We start from the raw sequence: 17713 nt of genomic DNA on the forward strand, positions 1-17713 counted from the left end.
CCCTGAGGATATATGATTATGATTTTCCCATTTTCCCCCATTACAGCTCGCGATGCCTGGTTATGAACATTTCGGCTAACATATTTGATATTATTGGACATCAGATATATGAGGATTCAGTTATTATGGTCACTCTTAAAAAAATCTTACAATATGTCGTTTCTCGGTCATGTGAATTATTCTGGCGTCATCTTGTGGCATGAAAAGATGTATGGAAGATCTTGGATTTTGTATCTCATTTCATAGCCAATGTGGAGCAGTGTATAAAAAATTATCGATGGCGGTGCCTAATATAACCAAGGAACATCATTTCTCAGTCGGGTTCTGGCCGCCGAACATCCAAATTCCATCAAAACCAGAAATGAGAGCTCCCCGATCGATGAGCAAAAACCCCGAAAATTGCAAAAAATCCATTTTCAAAGCTCCATATTTCGAAAAATGTCCATTTTTGAGCTTTGCGGCTAAGGACTTTTCTGATCAGTTCATCAAAAACTACAACATATCAAAAATTCAGCCAAATTCACGGAAAGCCATTTCCCATACTAAACGTGCGGGGTAGTATATATCTAAGAAGATATATCAACATATTTCAAGGTAGCAAATCTCATATCTTGCTACAAAGATATTTTGAACAGAAAATTTTCAAAAAGAAGGCAAGATTTGCCTACTTTTTTTATCACATTGTAAAATCACATTTGTTAAATGCCTGAAAACAAGGTTCACTATGTGGTTTAACACTTCGGCCACTCACGCACATTCTACCAAGATTACTATAACAAATCTTGCCAGTTGAACACTTTGTGTAATACTGCACGAACCCCATGAAGAACTAATCTGAATTATTCTACTGAATTTATTTGAAGTTGTCATTTTTTGTAATAACCTACTAAAATTATAATAAAGATATCTCAGTTTTGTATTGGAATACAAAATGTCCATTTTAATTGAGTAAACCCAGTAATTTTGATGAAAAAATTCTAATAGCTTTAACCATTGCTTGCAGGTCCAAGATAATAATAATATTAATAATAAGAGAGTTTATTCATGAACATATATTCAATAAACTCTGATGCATGTTAAGATGCCAAAAGAGTAGGTCATGCTCGGCATTGCCCAGATGTTAATGGCAGTGAAGAGGGACCTTGAGTTTAATGTGGCCTTGAGTTGGAGTCTGACCCCCTTGACAAGTTTCTCCTTGAATTGCCCTTTCATCTCCGCGGTCTTCAAATCAAGGGCTTGCATTATACCTAGGTATTTGTAAGAATGTTCAGTGTGGGTATCGTCAACTGCCTTCTGAGTTGATCTGGATTGGCAGTGTAGAGTTTCAGATCATCCATATATAACTGATATAATCGATGGGTTAAGAATAACACAGCGGAACTGTTTTAACTATGTAATATAATCAATGAAACTAATATCACAGACTAACCAGACAATTCACTCTGCTGTTTTTAGGCACGGCGTTTCGTTGACCTTGAGTTTCACTATGAACTACTGTAGTGAAAAATGACAAAGATAACCGAACTTCCCACTCTTTCTAAAAGGTTCAAAACGCATGTGATTTGTCAGATTAACCCATTCAAATTTTTGAATTCACCCGACTGCTTATATTCAACTCCTATTCTCTTTGAATATTGAATACCAAGCAAAATTCATCAAAGTATTCAAAATACCTGTTTTTTTAAAAACATTAAATATATTTCTTTGAATTAAAACAACAAAGGAACTAAATATTTTATTATTTATAATATATTTGGAATTAGTAAATATGGAAGCCGGTCAAGGTAAAAAAAGGAGAGCTCAAGCAGCGATCCTACATTGAGAGAAATTTTTGAATGTAGAAATATTTGCGACTAATATTTTAAATCAAGCAAGAACAAAATAAAATTTATTTTCTTAGAACTGTCATTTTCAATAACATAACCTAAGCGAACGCAAAATCCACGATTCAAATTGAACTATCCCAGCGATTAGTCGAAAGAATCAATCTAGCTCTCTGATTGGTCACCCCGAATCACCCCGAACTCATTCATAAATACGAGTAGAGCGAATTCGAGGTCAACGAAACGCCGGTGACGATTTCCTTCGTAAATGCATAGAGTGAAACATCTGTAGTAATCTGTGCTAATATTGAACACAAGTATAACTGATAATGAATAACAATATATGTACTTACACCAAGAGGTCTGCTTTTAATAATAATGCTCTACATCGAGCTCACAAAAAAGGTTAAAAATATGATTATAGAAATATGACATTACACGGTAGAATTGTTCTTCTTTTTACACCCTACCTCAATTCTACAATTCATGAAACACGATCATTATATGAATACATTCACAATACAATATACAAAAAACATTTACAAAACATTATTCAACACACATGTCTTTTCTGAATTTGGTGAATTTAACAACATTCAAGGCTTTTGTTAGGACATCGGCTGTCTGATGTTCCGTTGGAACATATTTCAATAAAAACTTGCCTTTACTCACTAAATCTTTAACAAAATGAAACTTCACATCTATGTGTTTTGTTCTCTTAGTTTCAAGAGTATTACTAATATGTATACAGGATTGATTATCCTCCATAATTGTAATAGGAAAAATTATTTTGTTCGTAATTTCCTCTAAGAGCTGTCCTAAAAATAAGCACTCACACATACACATAGAAAGTGCGATATACTCGGCTTCGGTGGTGGAAATTGCCACCATTGGTTGTTTCTTTGAACACCAATACAAAATATTCTGGTTCATTTTTATTAAAAAACCTGACACACTTTTCCTGTCATTAATATCTGAAGCAAAATCTGAATCGGCATAAGCTACAATTTTGCTTTCAGCCTCATCATTCTTCCTATATACTAAACCTAACTCTTGAGTACCATTCAGATACCGTAGTACATTTTTCAAATATTTATAATGGATCGAATTAAAACAACTTTGAAATCGGCCAAAATAAGCCACTGAAAAACAAATATCCGGCCTTGTACCCAACATCAGATACATTAAACTGCCTACCAATTCTCTATATTTTATATCCATACTCGAATCACTGACATTATTTTCCTTTTTTAAATACAAATTCGGCTGGATTGGTATCGGAGCAATTTTTTGAATTATCCATCTGAAAATTCTTTAATATCTTTTGAAGAAGTGTCTTTTGACTTAGCTTAATTCTATTTCTTCCCGTTTCTATTTCTATACCGAGAAAAACGAATTTATTATTATTCTCAGAAATCTTTAAATCAAAACATTTCATCAGATTTTCCTTCAGATAATTCAAGTCACTTTCATTACGAGAAACAACTAACATGTCATCAACCCAAATTAAAATATATGAATATTCATTGAAATATAAACATGGATCAGTTTCTGATCTTTTGAATTTCAAGTCAGATAATTTTTCATTTAAAAATTCATTAAAACATTTTGGACTTTGCTTCAATCCATACAGTGCCTTCATCAATTTACACACTTTATTATCTGGCACTTTCAAACCACAAGGAGGTTTCATGTATACAGCATCATGTAGAGGACTAGATAAAAATGCTGATTTCACATCAAGTTGCAAAAACTTCATATTGTATTCAATTGCCAATGATAAAATTGTTCTCAAAGTAAACATACGAGCTACTGGTGAATAAAAATTCTCATCTCCTAATGCAGGTTGTTGGAAACCTCTAGCCACTAAACGAGCCTTTTTAACATCACAGTTATTGATATTTTTGACAGTGAATACCCACCTTGAATCAATTACTTTTATGTTGGGTGGTTTTTCCACCAATTCCCACGTTTTGTTAACCACCATTGATTTCAATTCGGCATCTATTGCAGATTTCCATTCTTCACTTACGATTGCTTCCTCATATGATTGGGGTACCTCAGATGGGATGTTTCCTGCGGATAGTGCCATCATCATCTCAAAGTCATTGAAATGAGCAGGAAGTTCCCGATTTCGTCTGCTTCTTCTCACTTCCGGTTGACAGTTCTGTTGACCCTCGGATAATTGCTGGATCTTTGGCCTCGTAGCTTCGAATGTTGACTCAAGTTCTTCCTCACTTAATTGTTCTGTTTCATCATCGTCCACTTCATTACTCAGATTGGAACCTGTAACACACTTAACAAAATTCACTGATTCATCAAAAGTCACTGAACGAGACATCACAACTTTGCACTTTTCTTCGTCCCATAGTCTATATCCATTATTGCAATAACCAACTAATTTCAACTTCTTCGAATGTGGCGACAGCTTTCCTTCTCTATCTTCAGGAGGTATCAGGGCATGGGCGGTACATCCAAATATATGAATCTTCTTCAGATCGTCTTTATACCCATACCATCGTTCAGATGGTGTCATGTTATCTGGGAGTACTGAAGTTGGTATTCGATTAATAAGGTACGTAGCAGTTAAAACAGCTTCACCCCACATCTGCTTATGGAAACTTGAATCGAAAATCATACATCTTGCCTTATCCATCACTGTACGATTGAAGCGTTCGGCAACCCCGTTTTGGTGAGGGTTACGGGGAACTGTATACACAAGTTCAATACCTTTCTCCGAGCAAAACTTTCGTATACTAGCAGAAACATATTCTCCACCATTATCGCATCGAAGTTTTGATATTCTTGTGTTGAACATACTCTCAGTCAAAGCAACATATTTCTTCAAACACGACTCTACCTCATTTTTCCTCTTCATCAAATATATAATAGAAAAATGACTAAAATGGTCTATAAAAGATACAAAATATTCATATCCGTCATGTGTCGGAGGACTTATCTTTCCACAGACATCGGACGAAACACACTCCAATAATCTTTTTGGCTTTCTCTCCTCGGGTACACATTTCATAGATTTTTTATTTGATTGCTTTCCCTTCAGGCATACCTCGCACACACTATTAACGGGGAATTTGAATGAATGTCCCATTCTTCTATGCCATAGGTCATCTGAATTTTTTGTTAAGTTAGCTTCATAGGTTTGTCGAATTTGTAGTTTTAAAATGAATAGGTTTCCAGCACGTTTACCTTGTAGAATTATCTCTCCATTTTTCCACACGTTTACTACCTTCTCCTGGAACTCAACTTTCATTCCTGCCTCTACCATTTTTCGAACTGAAAGTAGGTTATAAAATAGTTTGTCACACACCAATACATCACATAATGTAATCGGCACATTATTTTCGGTAATAAGGGACAAGTCACCTGCAGTTGTTGCCTTTACAGTTTCTCCTTCCTTTGCAACGCTTATCGAATGAGAAACCTTCTTTACATTTTTGCAGAAGTCTCCAAAATCAGCTTTTATTAAGTGATTTGATGCACCTGAATCTATTACCATAATAATTTCGTTTTCTGTTTCTACATTTCCAGCGAAAACATAATCATAACCTTGTTCTGTGACATCTGGTTGACATTCAACAGCCTTATTATCTGACATAAAGGCTATGTCCCGATTATAATCAGAACTTGAACTTGAGGCCATATATGCGTTTGATCTATTATTATTACGCTGACGACACTCAGAACGTTTATGTCCCACAGCTTTGCATAACCAACACTTAACAGCATTCTCTCTCTGTTGGTTATTTGAATTCCTATTGTTTTCATACCTTTGCTTCGGTTTGGCTCCGTTATTGAACGCATTCTTGTTTCTGTTCTGAAACTTTCTGTTCGTGTAAAATGCATTACCACTGACTTCACTTTTCACAGTTGATTTCATCATCCTTTCTTCTTCGGAAAGCAGCTTTCCTTTGACAAAATCTTCAGAGACAATTTCTGGATTTGATGTTAAGAGGATATCAATGGATGTAATCACCGACTGATACTCATCTGGCATTGAGGCAAGGAGTTGGGATACATACTCTTCATTGTCGACAGATCCTCCCATATTCCTCAGTTCAGAAACAACTTTATCAAATTCGATAATATAACTATTCAAAGAACTGTTTCCATCGAATGTCATATTTCTCAAACGTTTCTGTAAAACTATTCGTGAAGTTAAACTTTTCCTTACATAGGTGGCCTGTAATGTTTCCATCATATCCTTGGCTGTTGTTTTGCATTTGATTAATTCCAGTACAGAGTCATCTATACACTGTACAATAATGTCACGTGCCTTGGCATCATCCTTATCGAATGCATTAATTTTGCTTTCATCAATTGGACGTTCTTTCTTCAACATTATTAAAACTCCATTCCTCTCAAGTACTCTCTCTACACGGTATCTCCAATTCTCGAAATTGCTACCATCAAATGGACGAATGTTGGATATTGTTGAACACGCCATTTCAATTCTTCAATTTACACCAGATTACTTTCACACGTTCAAGACAATTAAAATTTCACTATTCAGACTACACTACACAACTCTGGGCCCATAACCTATAATCGATGGGTTAAGAATAACACAGCGGAACTGTTTTAACTATGTAATATAATCAATGAAACTAATATTGAACACAAGTATAACTGATAATGAATAACAATATATGTACTTACACTAAGAGGTCTGCTTTTAATAATAATGCTCTACATCGAGCTCACAAAAAAGGTTAAAAATATGATCATAGAAATATGACATTACACGGTAGAATTGTTCTTCTTTTTACAACTGATGTGTGATTCGCGTATTCCTTTGCTTACTGATGTGTAATTACTACTTATTGATTATTTGGTGTTGTTCAGCAGCAAACTGAGGGGGTTCAGAGCAAGGCAGAATCAAATGGTACTCAGTGTATCTCTCTGAAATATCCCACGGTTGATGTGAATTTCCTCCAGTTCGACCAGTCGTATATCATTGCGTGCCTGAATAGACGTTCTCCAGATTTTCATGAGATATTCCAAGAGATCAATCACTTGCTCGTTGGTTCCATGCATTTCCAAGATCTTGATAAGCCAGGAGTGAGGTACCGAATCAAAGACTTTACGATAGTCCACCCATGCCACCGAAATATTCCAGAGTTTTCTTTGTGCTTGTCTAGTCACTATAGAATCGATGGCTAGCAGTTCTTTGCAGCCTTTAGTTTTTATTCGATACCCATTCTGCTCATGTGCCATAAGGTTGTTGATCCTAAGGTGTCTACTTTTATTCTTGGTGAGCACTGCAGTTAGTATTTTATAGACTGAAGATAAGCATGTGATTGGGCGATAGTTTTTCGGATCCTTAAGATCTCCATCTTTCGGTATAAGGTATGTTATCCCAAGGGTGAAGAAGTCTGGTATCGTTGTGGGGTCCGCCAGGGACTTTTGTAACAAGTTTGAAAGTAAGATGCTATATAAAACCGGTGCAAGGTAGGTAAAAGTTCGCAATCTCAATGTCTTTCCGACTTGCGGTCGCTGTACTGGATTTCCCCTGATCTCATGTCTAGATTTTATCTGTGGTCGTTCATACAGAATATCAGTAGGGTAAGTCATATTTTTTCTATATATTACTTTCAAAATCAATTTTTGTAATAACTTCAAGGGGTCTACAATAAAAATCCGCCAGGCCGCCCCAACTCAAAATGCCATAATTAAAATGTGGTTCTACCAACGCGTAATATACTCGCCTGAGCTCTTTCATTTCACATATATCTCTCAACATTCTGAACACAGGTAGCAGTTGTCGTAATTTTTTAACCATATAATCTGATTGTATTTCCCATCGTAAGTGATTATCAATGTGAACCCCCAAGTATTCAATGTCATCTGTTTTGAATATTTCAGTATTTCCCACCTTCAGACTTTCAAAATTTGGAAATTTCTTCTTCTTGCTTGTGAATAGCATGTATCTAGTTTTGTCATAATTTAAAGTTAGCTCATTTACTGTAAAATAATCTAGAATGATGGTAAAATTTCTAAGAGATTTGGATTTCAATGCTTCCCAAGTAGGCCTCAGTACTGTACCTTGGGGTACCCCACATGTTACTATTCTTTCTTCACTAATTACATTATCTATTCTGACCACTTGTTTCCTATTTGACAGATAACTTTCTAGCAAATTGTAAGCCACCCCTCTGCAACCCACATCTTCCAATTTTACTAATAGCAGTTTGTGATAACTGTATCGAAGGCCTTTTTTATATCCACAAAAATACACATATTAGGAATGTTATTATCAATTCCGTCAGAAATTTTTGAAACTAACTGGGCTATAGCATCTTGTGCAGATTTCCGTTTTTGGAAGCCAAATTGGTTTTTCGAAAGCAGTTTATATTTATTCAAAAAGTCACATAATCTTTTCTTCAATATTTTCTCAAATATTTTTGATAATGCTGTAGTCAAGGATATGGGCCTGTAGTTTATTAGTTCAGTCCTACTTGAAGATTTATACAAGGGAACCACAATTGAGGCTTTCATAATATCCGGAAAAATGCCTTCTTCAATACTTTTGTTTATTAGATGAACCAATTGATGTTTTATGGTATGTTCTATTTCATTTAATGTCTTAGCATCGATACCGTCATGTCCTGAATCTGATTTCTTCAGATCTTCAATCACATTTAATACCTCGGTCTCATCTATACTTAAAAGGACAATAGAACTCATGTTACTCTTTTTATGTTTTGGTTGGTAATCTACATTTTTATTTGAAGTTTCATTTCCCAACTTAGCCCCTATTTCTGAGAAATATTTATTGAATTCATTTGCAATATCATCTTTAGTACTTATAATTTTATCTCTTTTTATACTTTTATTTTAATTTTATCAATCCTTTTTTTCGTTTTTTTGTTGTTTTCATTAATTACTTTCCACAGGCCTCGTGAGCTATTTTTGTTTCCGTCTATTTGGGCTCGATAATATTTTCTTTTTGCTTCGGTGATGAGAATTTTGAGTTCAATTTTGAATTTTTTGAACAACTTTAATTTTTCAATACTATGCGGATTTTTTATCATGTCTTTGTATAATCTTTTTTTGTGATTTATAGAGTTTACTAAACCAGCTATTATCCAAGGAGTAAGTTTTTTTGTGTGTGTTCAATATAAACTTTCTTGGTATTGTTTAAATTTTTTCTTTCAAAATTTCGACAAAAGAGTCCTCATTAACTTCACGCGTGTTGTAAAAGCTATCCCAATTTGGTGTAAGTAGATTATTCCTCCAATTATCATACCTAATCAATGTAACGTCTTGCATTTTGCAGCCCTTTGTCTTCTCCTACCAATTTACCACCGGAACAGTATTGTGCGAATACAGTATAGTTATCAGTTACAGTGGTTTGGATTATTGCTGCATTAAAATTTTCTCTATTTATTTTAGACTTCAAAAATATATGATCTATACAAGATTTTGATACTTGCGACACTCTTGTATGCTTATTAATCTGGTTTTGTTGCGCATTTCCGTGTCCCCCACCATTTCAAACATACTTGAAACCAGTTTTCGCGACGTTCAGATCAACACTGTTCTTATTTGTTCAGTAATAGAATAAACCTGAAAGGGGCACGTTTTGATGGTTTTCATCTTTCAATTGAGTTGCGAAGTACTACATACATAACGAAAGAGAAGTTATTTTCTTGTGTTTCTTTCCCAAATTCACCTTTGTCCTTCTAGTCCGCGACCTACCTGTCTTCGTCTTTTTAAAAGTCTCTCATATAGACCTGTGAGAGTGAAGCGAGTAACCTTTGTTCTTATTTCTGTTTTCGGTCTTTATTCCCAATTCGATTGAATACTTCCTAAAGTGCATTTTGTTTGCTTATTCATTCGAAATGCCAGTCTGCTCATCATGCTCCGGCTCTGTTGCCGACACGGATTCTTTGAAATGCTGTGCTTGCAAAAAAATTTTCCATGTGACATGCAGTAGTTTGAATGTAATTGATCTGAAATACTTGAAAACCTCTCAAAATCAATGGAAATGTCAGTCCTACGTGGCGAAGAGTAGACTCCGTAGCTATTCTTGTTCCAGCCTTCTGGCTGGAATTCTTTCCGGCTCTGCTCAGAGTCTGGATCAACCGATTGCAATAAAAATATCTTATGCTGGCCATTGCTTCAATATCATCTGATGTATTAAGTTTGACATATCTCATTCAAAATAATTCGAAGATTAATTGATAAGAGTAGTTTTTCCTCCACTATTTCGTTCCACGATTTAAATGCGCTAAAAAAATTTCAGTCTAACATTACCGCTGATATTGGTGAAATCAAAACAGCTCAGACTGTACTTCAAACTAAGTTTGACTCAATCAATGAAACGCTGGAGGCGCTGGAGCTACATTCGAATACATTTTTGGTACACAAAGATTCGATCGAGAAAAATACGGCTAAAATTCAGAACCTCACTTCTTTTTGTGACTCAGAATTCCAGGATTGTGGTTTTGTCTGAAGGTTTGGATGAATTGGAGGAATCACCCGGTGCCACCTTTAGTAACGGTACATCAACATCCGAGATATTGAAGAGAATGAAAGGCTCGAATAATATTATCGTGCGTGGGATTGTTTCTTCCGGTAGTGGAGAAGGGGTTTCTGCTTTTCTCGGTCTGTGTGTCGATTGAGTGGCGTGTAACTCTTCGAAATTCATCGTTAACACTGTCAGTCTTGGTGCTGATTCTTGAAAGATAGGATTTCATAACCCGCAGGTTGTTACAAGGATTGTGAATGTTAATAGGCCCCATCTTATATTTATCACGGAGACTTGACTCCGGCCTACCATTCCTGACGCCCTATATGCTATTCCCGAGTATTCCATCTTCAGATGTGACAGTTTCACTGCAGTGGGTCATGGTGGAGTTTGTATTTACGTTCATTCCTCCATAGGCTCCAATTTCGCTATCACAACAAATTCTTTACCAACACCAGGAATTGACAATGTTTTTCTTTCTGTTAGTAGTACAACTATTCCACTGAAATAAGACTGCATCTACAGACCCCGTCCATCACAATACGACAACTGCGTATTTTATTATATAAGAACTTTATCGGATTCCAGTGCTCCTTTGCTTATTGTCAGGGACTTTAACTGCCCAGATGTGAAATGGCCATTGTCCTATATTAGAATATGCTGGACCTGCCTGGGATGCGAGACTGTTAGGTGATGGAACTGCTTTGGAGAAGGTCCAGAGGCGGGTCACAAGGATGGCGTTTGCCGCCGATCGTCCAAGTTACGAAGATCGGCTGCTAATGATGGATCTATCCCGTTTTGAAGATCGTCGCATGCGTGGTGACCTAATAACAACATAAAGAGCCTTGAGGGGACTGTTTGGTGTTGATATGTCAAGATTATATCAACTCAATTCCGATCAGCGTCTACGAGGTCTCCAGTTCAAACTCTACCGCGAAAATTTGCATTTCGCAGCGAGAAAATTCGGGTTTTTCATGCCAGGAACCGGCTTTCCTCAGTAGTGGCGAACAGTGGTAGTGTAAATTTCTTTAAGAACAATTTAGACCTTTTTATTTCCCAGTTAGATAGATAGTATTTGCAAAGTGAGTGTTATCATATTCTTACTTGGGTTTGTGCCTAGAGCGGCAGTTCGACTAGAAATAGGTTTGTCTAGAACAGAATTATTTTCAGTTAGCTTTTAGCTGAAATATTCATGGATTATTCAGAACACCCTTCAAGTAAAAATTGTATTTATTGGTACAGGTATGTGGATGACATTATTTGTTGCTTCGAAGGTACCTACTGATAGTCAGGATTTCTACATATACCGATATTACAATCGTCTGAACATCCATATGCTACAAAGGTATATATTGTTAAATGTACCTATGAATCAACAGAATTTTCACAAAGACCATAAATCAATAACACAAATTGCATTTGACAATGGGTTAATTATCAGTACGGAAACAAGAAAAGGTAGATTGGATTACCCTTCTGTGAGTGAAAAAAGCAAAAAATACATATCATTAACTAATATTGAAGACTAATCTGAAAAATAGCTCAATATTCTAGAATTACAATTGCTTCGATTTCTTCGGAACGTTTAATGGTTTGGGGATTATCATAAAAATTTTTGACTGAACTTGTTATATATAGAACTATAGCTAATACTCTATAGTAATATGAAGATTAATATTATGATATAAAGATGAGATTTTTTCAAGGATAATCCTGAATCATATTTTGATCAATAAAAACAAATATCTTGTATATCACACTTTCAACAATTATAGTTTCATACCCAAACCATTTCCTCAAGCGTTAACTCAATAATCATAAAAATTGTTGGCAATGTTAAGGTAGCATTCCGATCTCAGCAGTCGCGACCCGGCAGTCGCGGCCGGCAGCCGCTGCCCATTGCCACTGCTGTGCAGCGCTGCCACGAGCTTACGGATAGCAGCGACCGCGGCCGACTGCCAAGTGCAGTAGTGAAGCAGAAGTCATTGTGAACAATTGTGCGTTTACAAACCGAACTATGTCTGACAACTTGAATAAACGAAAACGGGAACTCCTGCAACGATTGATGGAGGATGAAGAAGAGGATGATGAAATAATGTTGCTCCTGCTTGCATCTGAGCAGAGGAAAAAAATCGATTCATTATATACATCTAGAGTTGATGAAGGTAGCTACAACATCCTAATAAAACGACAATTTAAATTTGTTCTTAGTTTAATTGAAAACGATATTCAACCAAAGAAAAAAGGTAGCTATGGACTACGATGCACAGCAAGGTTGATTTGTGGTTAATATGTATTTATATTATTTATGAACAATTTTTCAATAATAATATATATAAGTAGGTACTTACTTTTTTTTTTGAGTTTAGTAGCAATATGCTCCCATATATTCTCACGAACAATATTGTCCTTATAGGCTGCGAGTCTGGAATCGAAAAGCGGCGGATTTTTAGATATTAATTCGATTAAAACCTCTTCATTTTCATCTGTAAACAAAGCCATGTTTACTATTGTAAAGAGCGGGCAGCGCTGCTATACTGCTTTCGAAGCGGCTCGGCGGCGCTGCCGTGGCGCGTGCAGGACACGCCCCCCAGCCGCGCTGCAGAGTCGCTTGTATCGGAAAGCGTTGCATGTAAATACCTACGAGCGGTATGCCGCGACCACAGCTGCGGCTGCCGGGCAGCGACTGCTGGGTCGCGACTGCCGAGATCGGAATGGTACCTTTATGCGACCATTTTTCGACCACGCCAATGAATGATTATCGTATTATTTCTGCGCCATCTATAGGTTATGGTTCAGCGCCATCTGCTATCGAGGTACTTCTCCACTTTGGGTATTCAATAGTGATCGCAACCTGTAATATCTTCTTGTCAGACTACAGTAGCGACCCCCGCTCAGAAGTTCCTTGCAGTCAAATGGAGGTTGGCTTACTATCCATTCTTTATACTATGCTATAACCTAAACAAAAGTGGAAGTTATAGAGATCAGATCATATTTTAGGGAGAAAGATCATCGTCTCAAACCAGAATATGCAAATTTTCGGCACAAAATTATGACTAATTTTCCATAAAAGTCTAATAAGCGATCGCGGTGAATCGCCCTGTATATTTACAATTTTTTTATTTTTTTCAGCGATATCATGAAATTTACTTTTTTTTTAGTTTTAGCGGTATGAAAAAAAATTCAATTGGTGGAAATCTGAAGTACTTGCTTGATTATTCAAGTGTTTCTATGGTTCAAATTATTGCTATCATTCATTAAAATATTGAATAAAAAATTGTAACTTCATGTTTTTCGATAAAATAATTCAATTTATACAATTTTTTTCAGTTTGCTTCGCAGCACTCAGTGCTGGAACGGTGCTCGCATGGTCATCTCCAGCCATTAGCGAATTGGGAATTCCAAAATCGCTCAACTCAACGACAGAAGACGATATCATGAAAAACATCACAAGGAATGGGATACGATTGACGAAAAAGGAAGAAGCTCTGCTTGGCTCTGTTCTGAATTTAGGAGCACTGATTTACGCCATTCCTACTGGTTACATCGCCGATAAATGGGGAAGAAAAATGGCTATTTACCTGTCAGCCTTCTCCTTTCTTTTAGGGTGGTTCCTCATTGTTATTGCGAAAAATGTTACGACACTTTTGATAGCGAGATTTTTTAGTGGCATGGGTTTAGGTGCAATATGCGTTGTGGCACCCATGTATGTAGGGGAAATTGCTGAAAACTCCCTAAGAGCTACATTGTCATCATATTTTCAAATATTTCTCAGTCTTGGCATTTTCGTAACTTTTGTTGTAGGTGCAATAACGGATTATGTGACGATGTCCCTTATCCTTGCCATTTTCCCAATAATTCTACTTATAACTTTTCCGTTGATGCCAGAATCTCACGTTCATTTGGTCAAAGTTAGAAAAATTAACGAAGCTGAAAAAAGTCTCATTCGGTTCAGAGGAAATAAGCGAGGTTATGATATAAATGGTGAGATGGAAATCATAAGACAAGAAGTGAAGAAGAGTTCCAACAATTCGGGTAGTATTACAGACATAGTTTCTAACAAACCTAACAGAAACGCTATGGTTGCTGTTTTAGGAATGTTGATTTTCCAGCAAATGTGTGGAATAAATGCTATCACTTTTTATACAGAACAAATTTTTGCTGAAGCAGATGCTGGTGTCGATCCCAGTCTTGGAGCTATCATAATGGGTGCTCTCCAATTTGTTGGAGGCTATTTAGGGATGGTCCTTATAGAGAAAGCTGGTAGAAAGTTTTTCCTTATACTATCTTCCATTGGCATGATGCTTGGCCTTTGTGTTCTTTCCGTGTTCTTTCACTTTCAACACTTGAAATACAATGTTTCAAGTTTTGAATTCATACCGGTAATTTGTGCTGCATTGTTCATACTATCGTTTACAATGGCTTACGGATCCATCCCGTATATGATGATGCATGAATTGCTGTCTCCGGAAATTAGGGCAATAGGAAGTGGAATTGCTATTGTTGCATGTTGGGTTACTTCCTTTCTTATTACTTATGCTTTTCCTTTGGCTTTAGTATCAATTGGAAATTATATGACATTTTATATACTGACTGCAGTAAATGCATTGGCGATAATTTTTGTAATATTTTTCGTGCCAGAGACAAGAGGAAGAACATTAATTGAAATACAAGAAGTATTAGCAAACCAATGAGATATTTTTGATGAATCATAACTAGCTCTGAAGATTAGAAAATATCTTATCTTAATTTCCATTCATTTATCAATAAACAGGAAGTGAGAAGTATTCGATGAAAAATTTTGAAAAGATTTTTTCCCTAGTATATTAGGAATCTCTATGTATAACTCTTGATGAAAAGGTCAAATTTTAGTGAACGAGCGATATGCCATATGTGATGTTGAACAATTTTTCCTTTTCACATAGAAACGATTCCATTTAATATGTTAACCTCAAATTAATTTAACCACGAGAAAAAAACTTCCTGAGAAACCTGCCAGCCCATGTTTTTTTACTGATGTCAACTGGTTTTCAAACGAATAGGTAATTAGATATGTTAAGAAGATGAATCATCATGATTTTCAATATATTTTAATAAATATGTAAGGAGACTTTTGTATGTTATCAAGTTACATTGTATGCCAAAGTGATAGAAATAATTGAATTTTGAATTAAAGAGAATTTGAATGTTGAATTGAATTGATTGAATAATTAACTTAGAATGTTGTTTCTTTAATTTCAGAGAAACACTTCAATTGATTATTCAAAAACAGTTGTTTTTTTGGGATATAACATTATAAAATAACATTCTTGTTGATATCACAAACATGGACAAGCTACGGTTTGATTTTAAGATATGTGTAGAAGATTCCAAAACTAATGTGCTTTGCATAACTTCTATTGGAACTACTAATGGCCGTAATTATGCAATACCCGATATGTATCAAAGAGCTAGTTTACATACACAAGTAATAAAAACTTCAGCTTATAATAAGGTTAAAAATTCAATTTCCAAGAGAAACCAAATTAGAAGGGTATGGATTAATTTAAACGAGGATTTGGCTGCTACCTATTTGGATGAAGGTGGTAATCTTCAGTTTGAGGATATCTTCTTAGAAGAAAAGCTTGAAGATCAACTGAATGTCTCTGTGAATGCCTCTGACCAGCCACTGATTAAAGCGTTGGAAAAATTACTTGAAAAGAGTGGAGGTCAAACTTCACTCAGAAACATAGGCGAAATAGCAGATAAATTCACCATCGAAAAATTTGATGGGAGAACTTCGAGCGCAGATCAATAGATTACTGGATTCGAGAAAGAATGCGAGCGATTTCACATATCTGTGGATGAAAACAAAATTGAGATCCTGAAATCATTTATGGATAAAGGTGCTATGGATTGGTATAGTTGTACACTAATGAAACTAACTGTATCTTTGGAGGTTATCCTCTGAAGATATGTTTCTACTTTCTTCAACGGTTCGTAACTCCGTTGAAGTCGCAGTGAGTAAGTTGTGGTGAGTAGAGGGTTGTAAATCCACTACAAACCAAGTAAAACTCGCGGTGGAGTTAAAATGATTTATTAACGTCGAAACTTTGAACAAAAGAATGTTGTTGAGAATTACAATGAGTATGGCTTTTATATTAGTTGTGACGACACACAGTTTTCGTCATTGACCGCCTTTCGGAGTTGCTGGAATCTGCAAATTTCGCACATTATTTGGCCTAGATATGGTATTGAGTGCATGAGGTCGATAACTGCTCCCTAATAATTTTCCATGGAATTTGAATTTAAATGTGATTTCCTCTGAACATTCCTCAATGTTTAATTCACATTAAACATACTCCGGGGGGCCCTTGAAGTGAGGAAGGCAGCTTTCAGCATTGTGGTCGTCCTGTTTACTATGACACCCGATTCCAGGTAGTTGATGTGGGCATAGTAAGGTGTCAGGTTTCTTGAAGTAATACTAAACTAATGTTGTGCTTTGAGTTTGAACTCGGGAATAAATAGGTTCAAGTTCAAAACGTGATGCACTTTCGGCAGGTCTTTGGCTTCTCGGTGCTGGTTGAGGTATTTCCCTGGTCGGTGATTCCTCCTTGCTGGTTTTTTCGTAGCGTGCTGTGAATTTTTTCAGCCCTACGTAAATAGTGATTGCTATAAGTATGATAGCAAGTGTAGTTGCTGTTAAAGTAATCTGTAATAGGATACAATTTTCCACTCACTCATAGAGGGCGCTAGACACTATAAAGAATACTGTATTATGGAATGTTCTAGAAATATAAAAGTGTATAAAAAACCGCGTCACTTGAGTAGTTGTTGTTGTTGAATATAATGGTGAAGAACACGTTTTATGTTGGAGCATTGTTGGAGGTCTGAATAAATATATTTTAAAGTAATTGAAAACTGTTTATGGTAGCAGAGCGTGGTTAATCAAGTATCGCAGTAAGTAAGGAAGTAAAGCAAGTAAAATGGCCAGAGAAAATACTACAGTTATACCGTTCGACAAAAATATCACTTATGAAGATTGGAGAAACAAATTCATGTTCCTGCTTCGTTTCAAGAAGTGCTTGCCTGTTGTCCAATATGAAATACGTCCAGAAGTAATAAAAGAGGCAGATTGGGAGGAACAAGAAAATAAGGTGATGTACTTTCTTTCGTTAGCATTAAATGCTGCCACTATGGCTGACTTAGAAACACCGAAACAAATTTTGGATAAATTGGACTCTATCTATCTAAAGAAAAGCGAATCAAAGCAATTACTAATAGAACGTCAGTTGAACTTGATGAAATTGAATGAAAATGCCTCCAAATCACAAACAGAAAAATTCTTTGAAGACTTCGATAAGAAAATCAATGAACTAAGATTAGCTGGTGGTGATATTTCTAGAAAAAGAAAATTGAG

At 35.9% G+C, this 17713-nt stretch overlaps 1 protein-coding gene across 1 annotated transcript in view; it reads left to right on the forward strand.

Annotated features, from left to right (window-relative positions):
* LOC123681081 (sugar transporter ERD6-like 7) overlaps positions 1-15507 on the forward strand; it is a 47552-nt gene extending 32045 nt beyond the window's left edge. The window contains exon 2 of the mRNA XM_045619292.1: positions 13645-15507. Within this exon, the coding sequence (XP_045475248.1) occupies positions 13645-15008 (1364 nt within the window). The 3' untranslated portion in view covers positions 15009-15507. The remainder of the gene's footprint in view (positions 1-13644) is intronic.
* The last annotated feature ends 2206 nt before the right edge of the window (positions 15508-17713 follow it).

The sequence above is a fragment of the Harmonia axyridis genome, chromosome 5, assembly GCF_914767665.1.
Source record: "Harmonia axyridis chromosome 5, icHarAxyr1.1, whole genome shotgun sequence".
NCBI lineage: Eukaryota > Metazoa > Arthropoda > Insecta > Coleoptera > Coccinellidae > Harmonia > Harmonia axyridis.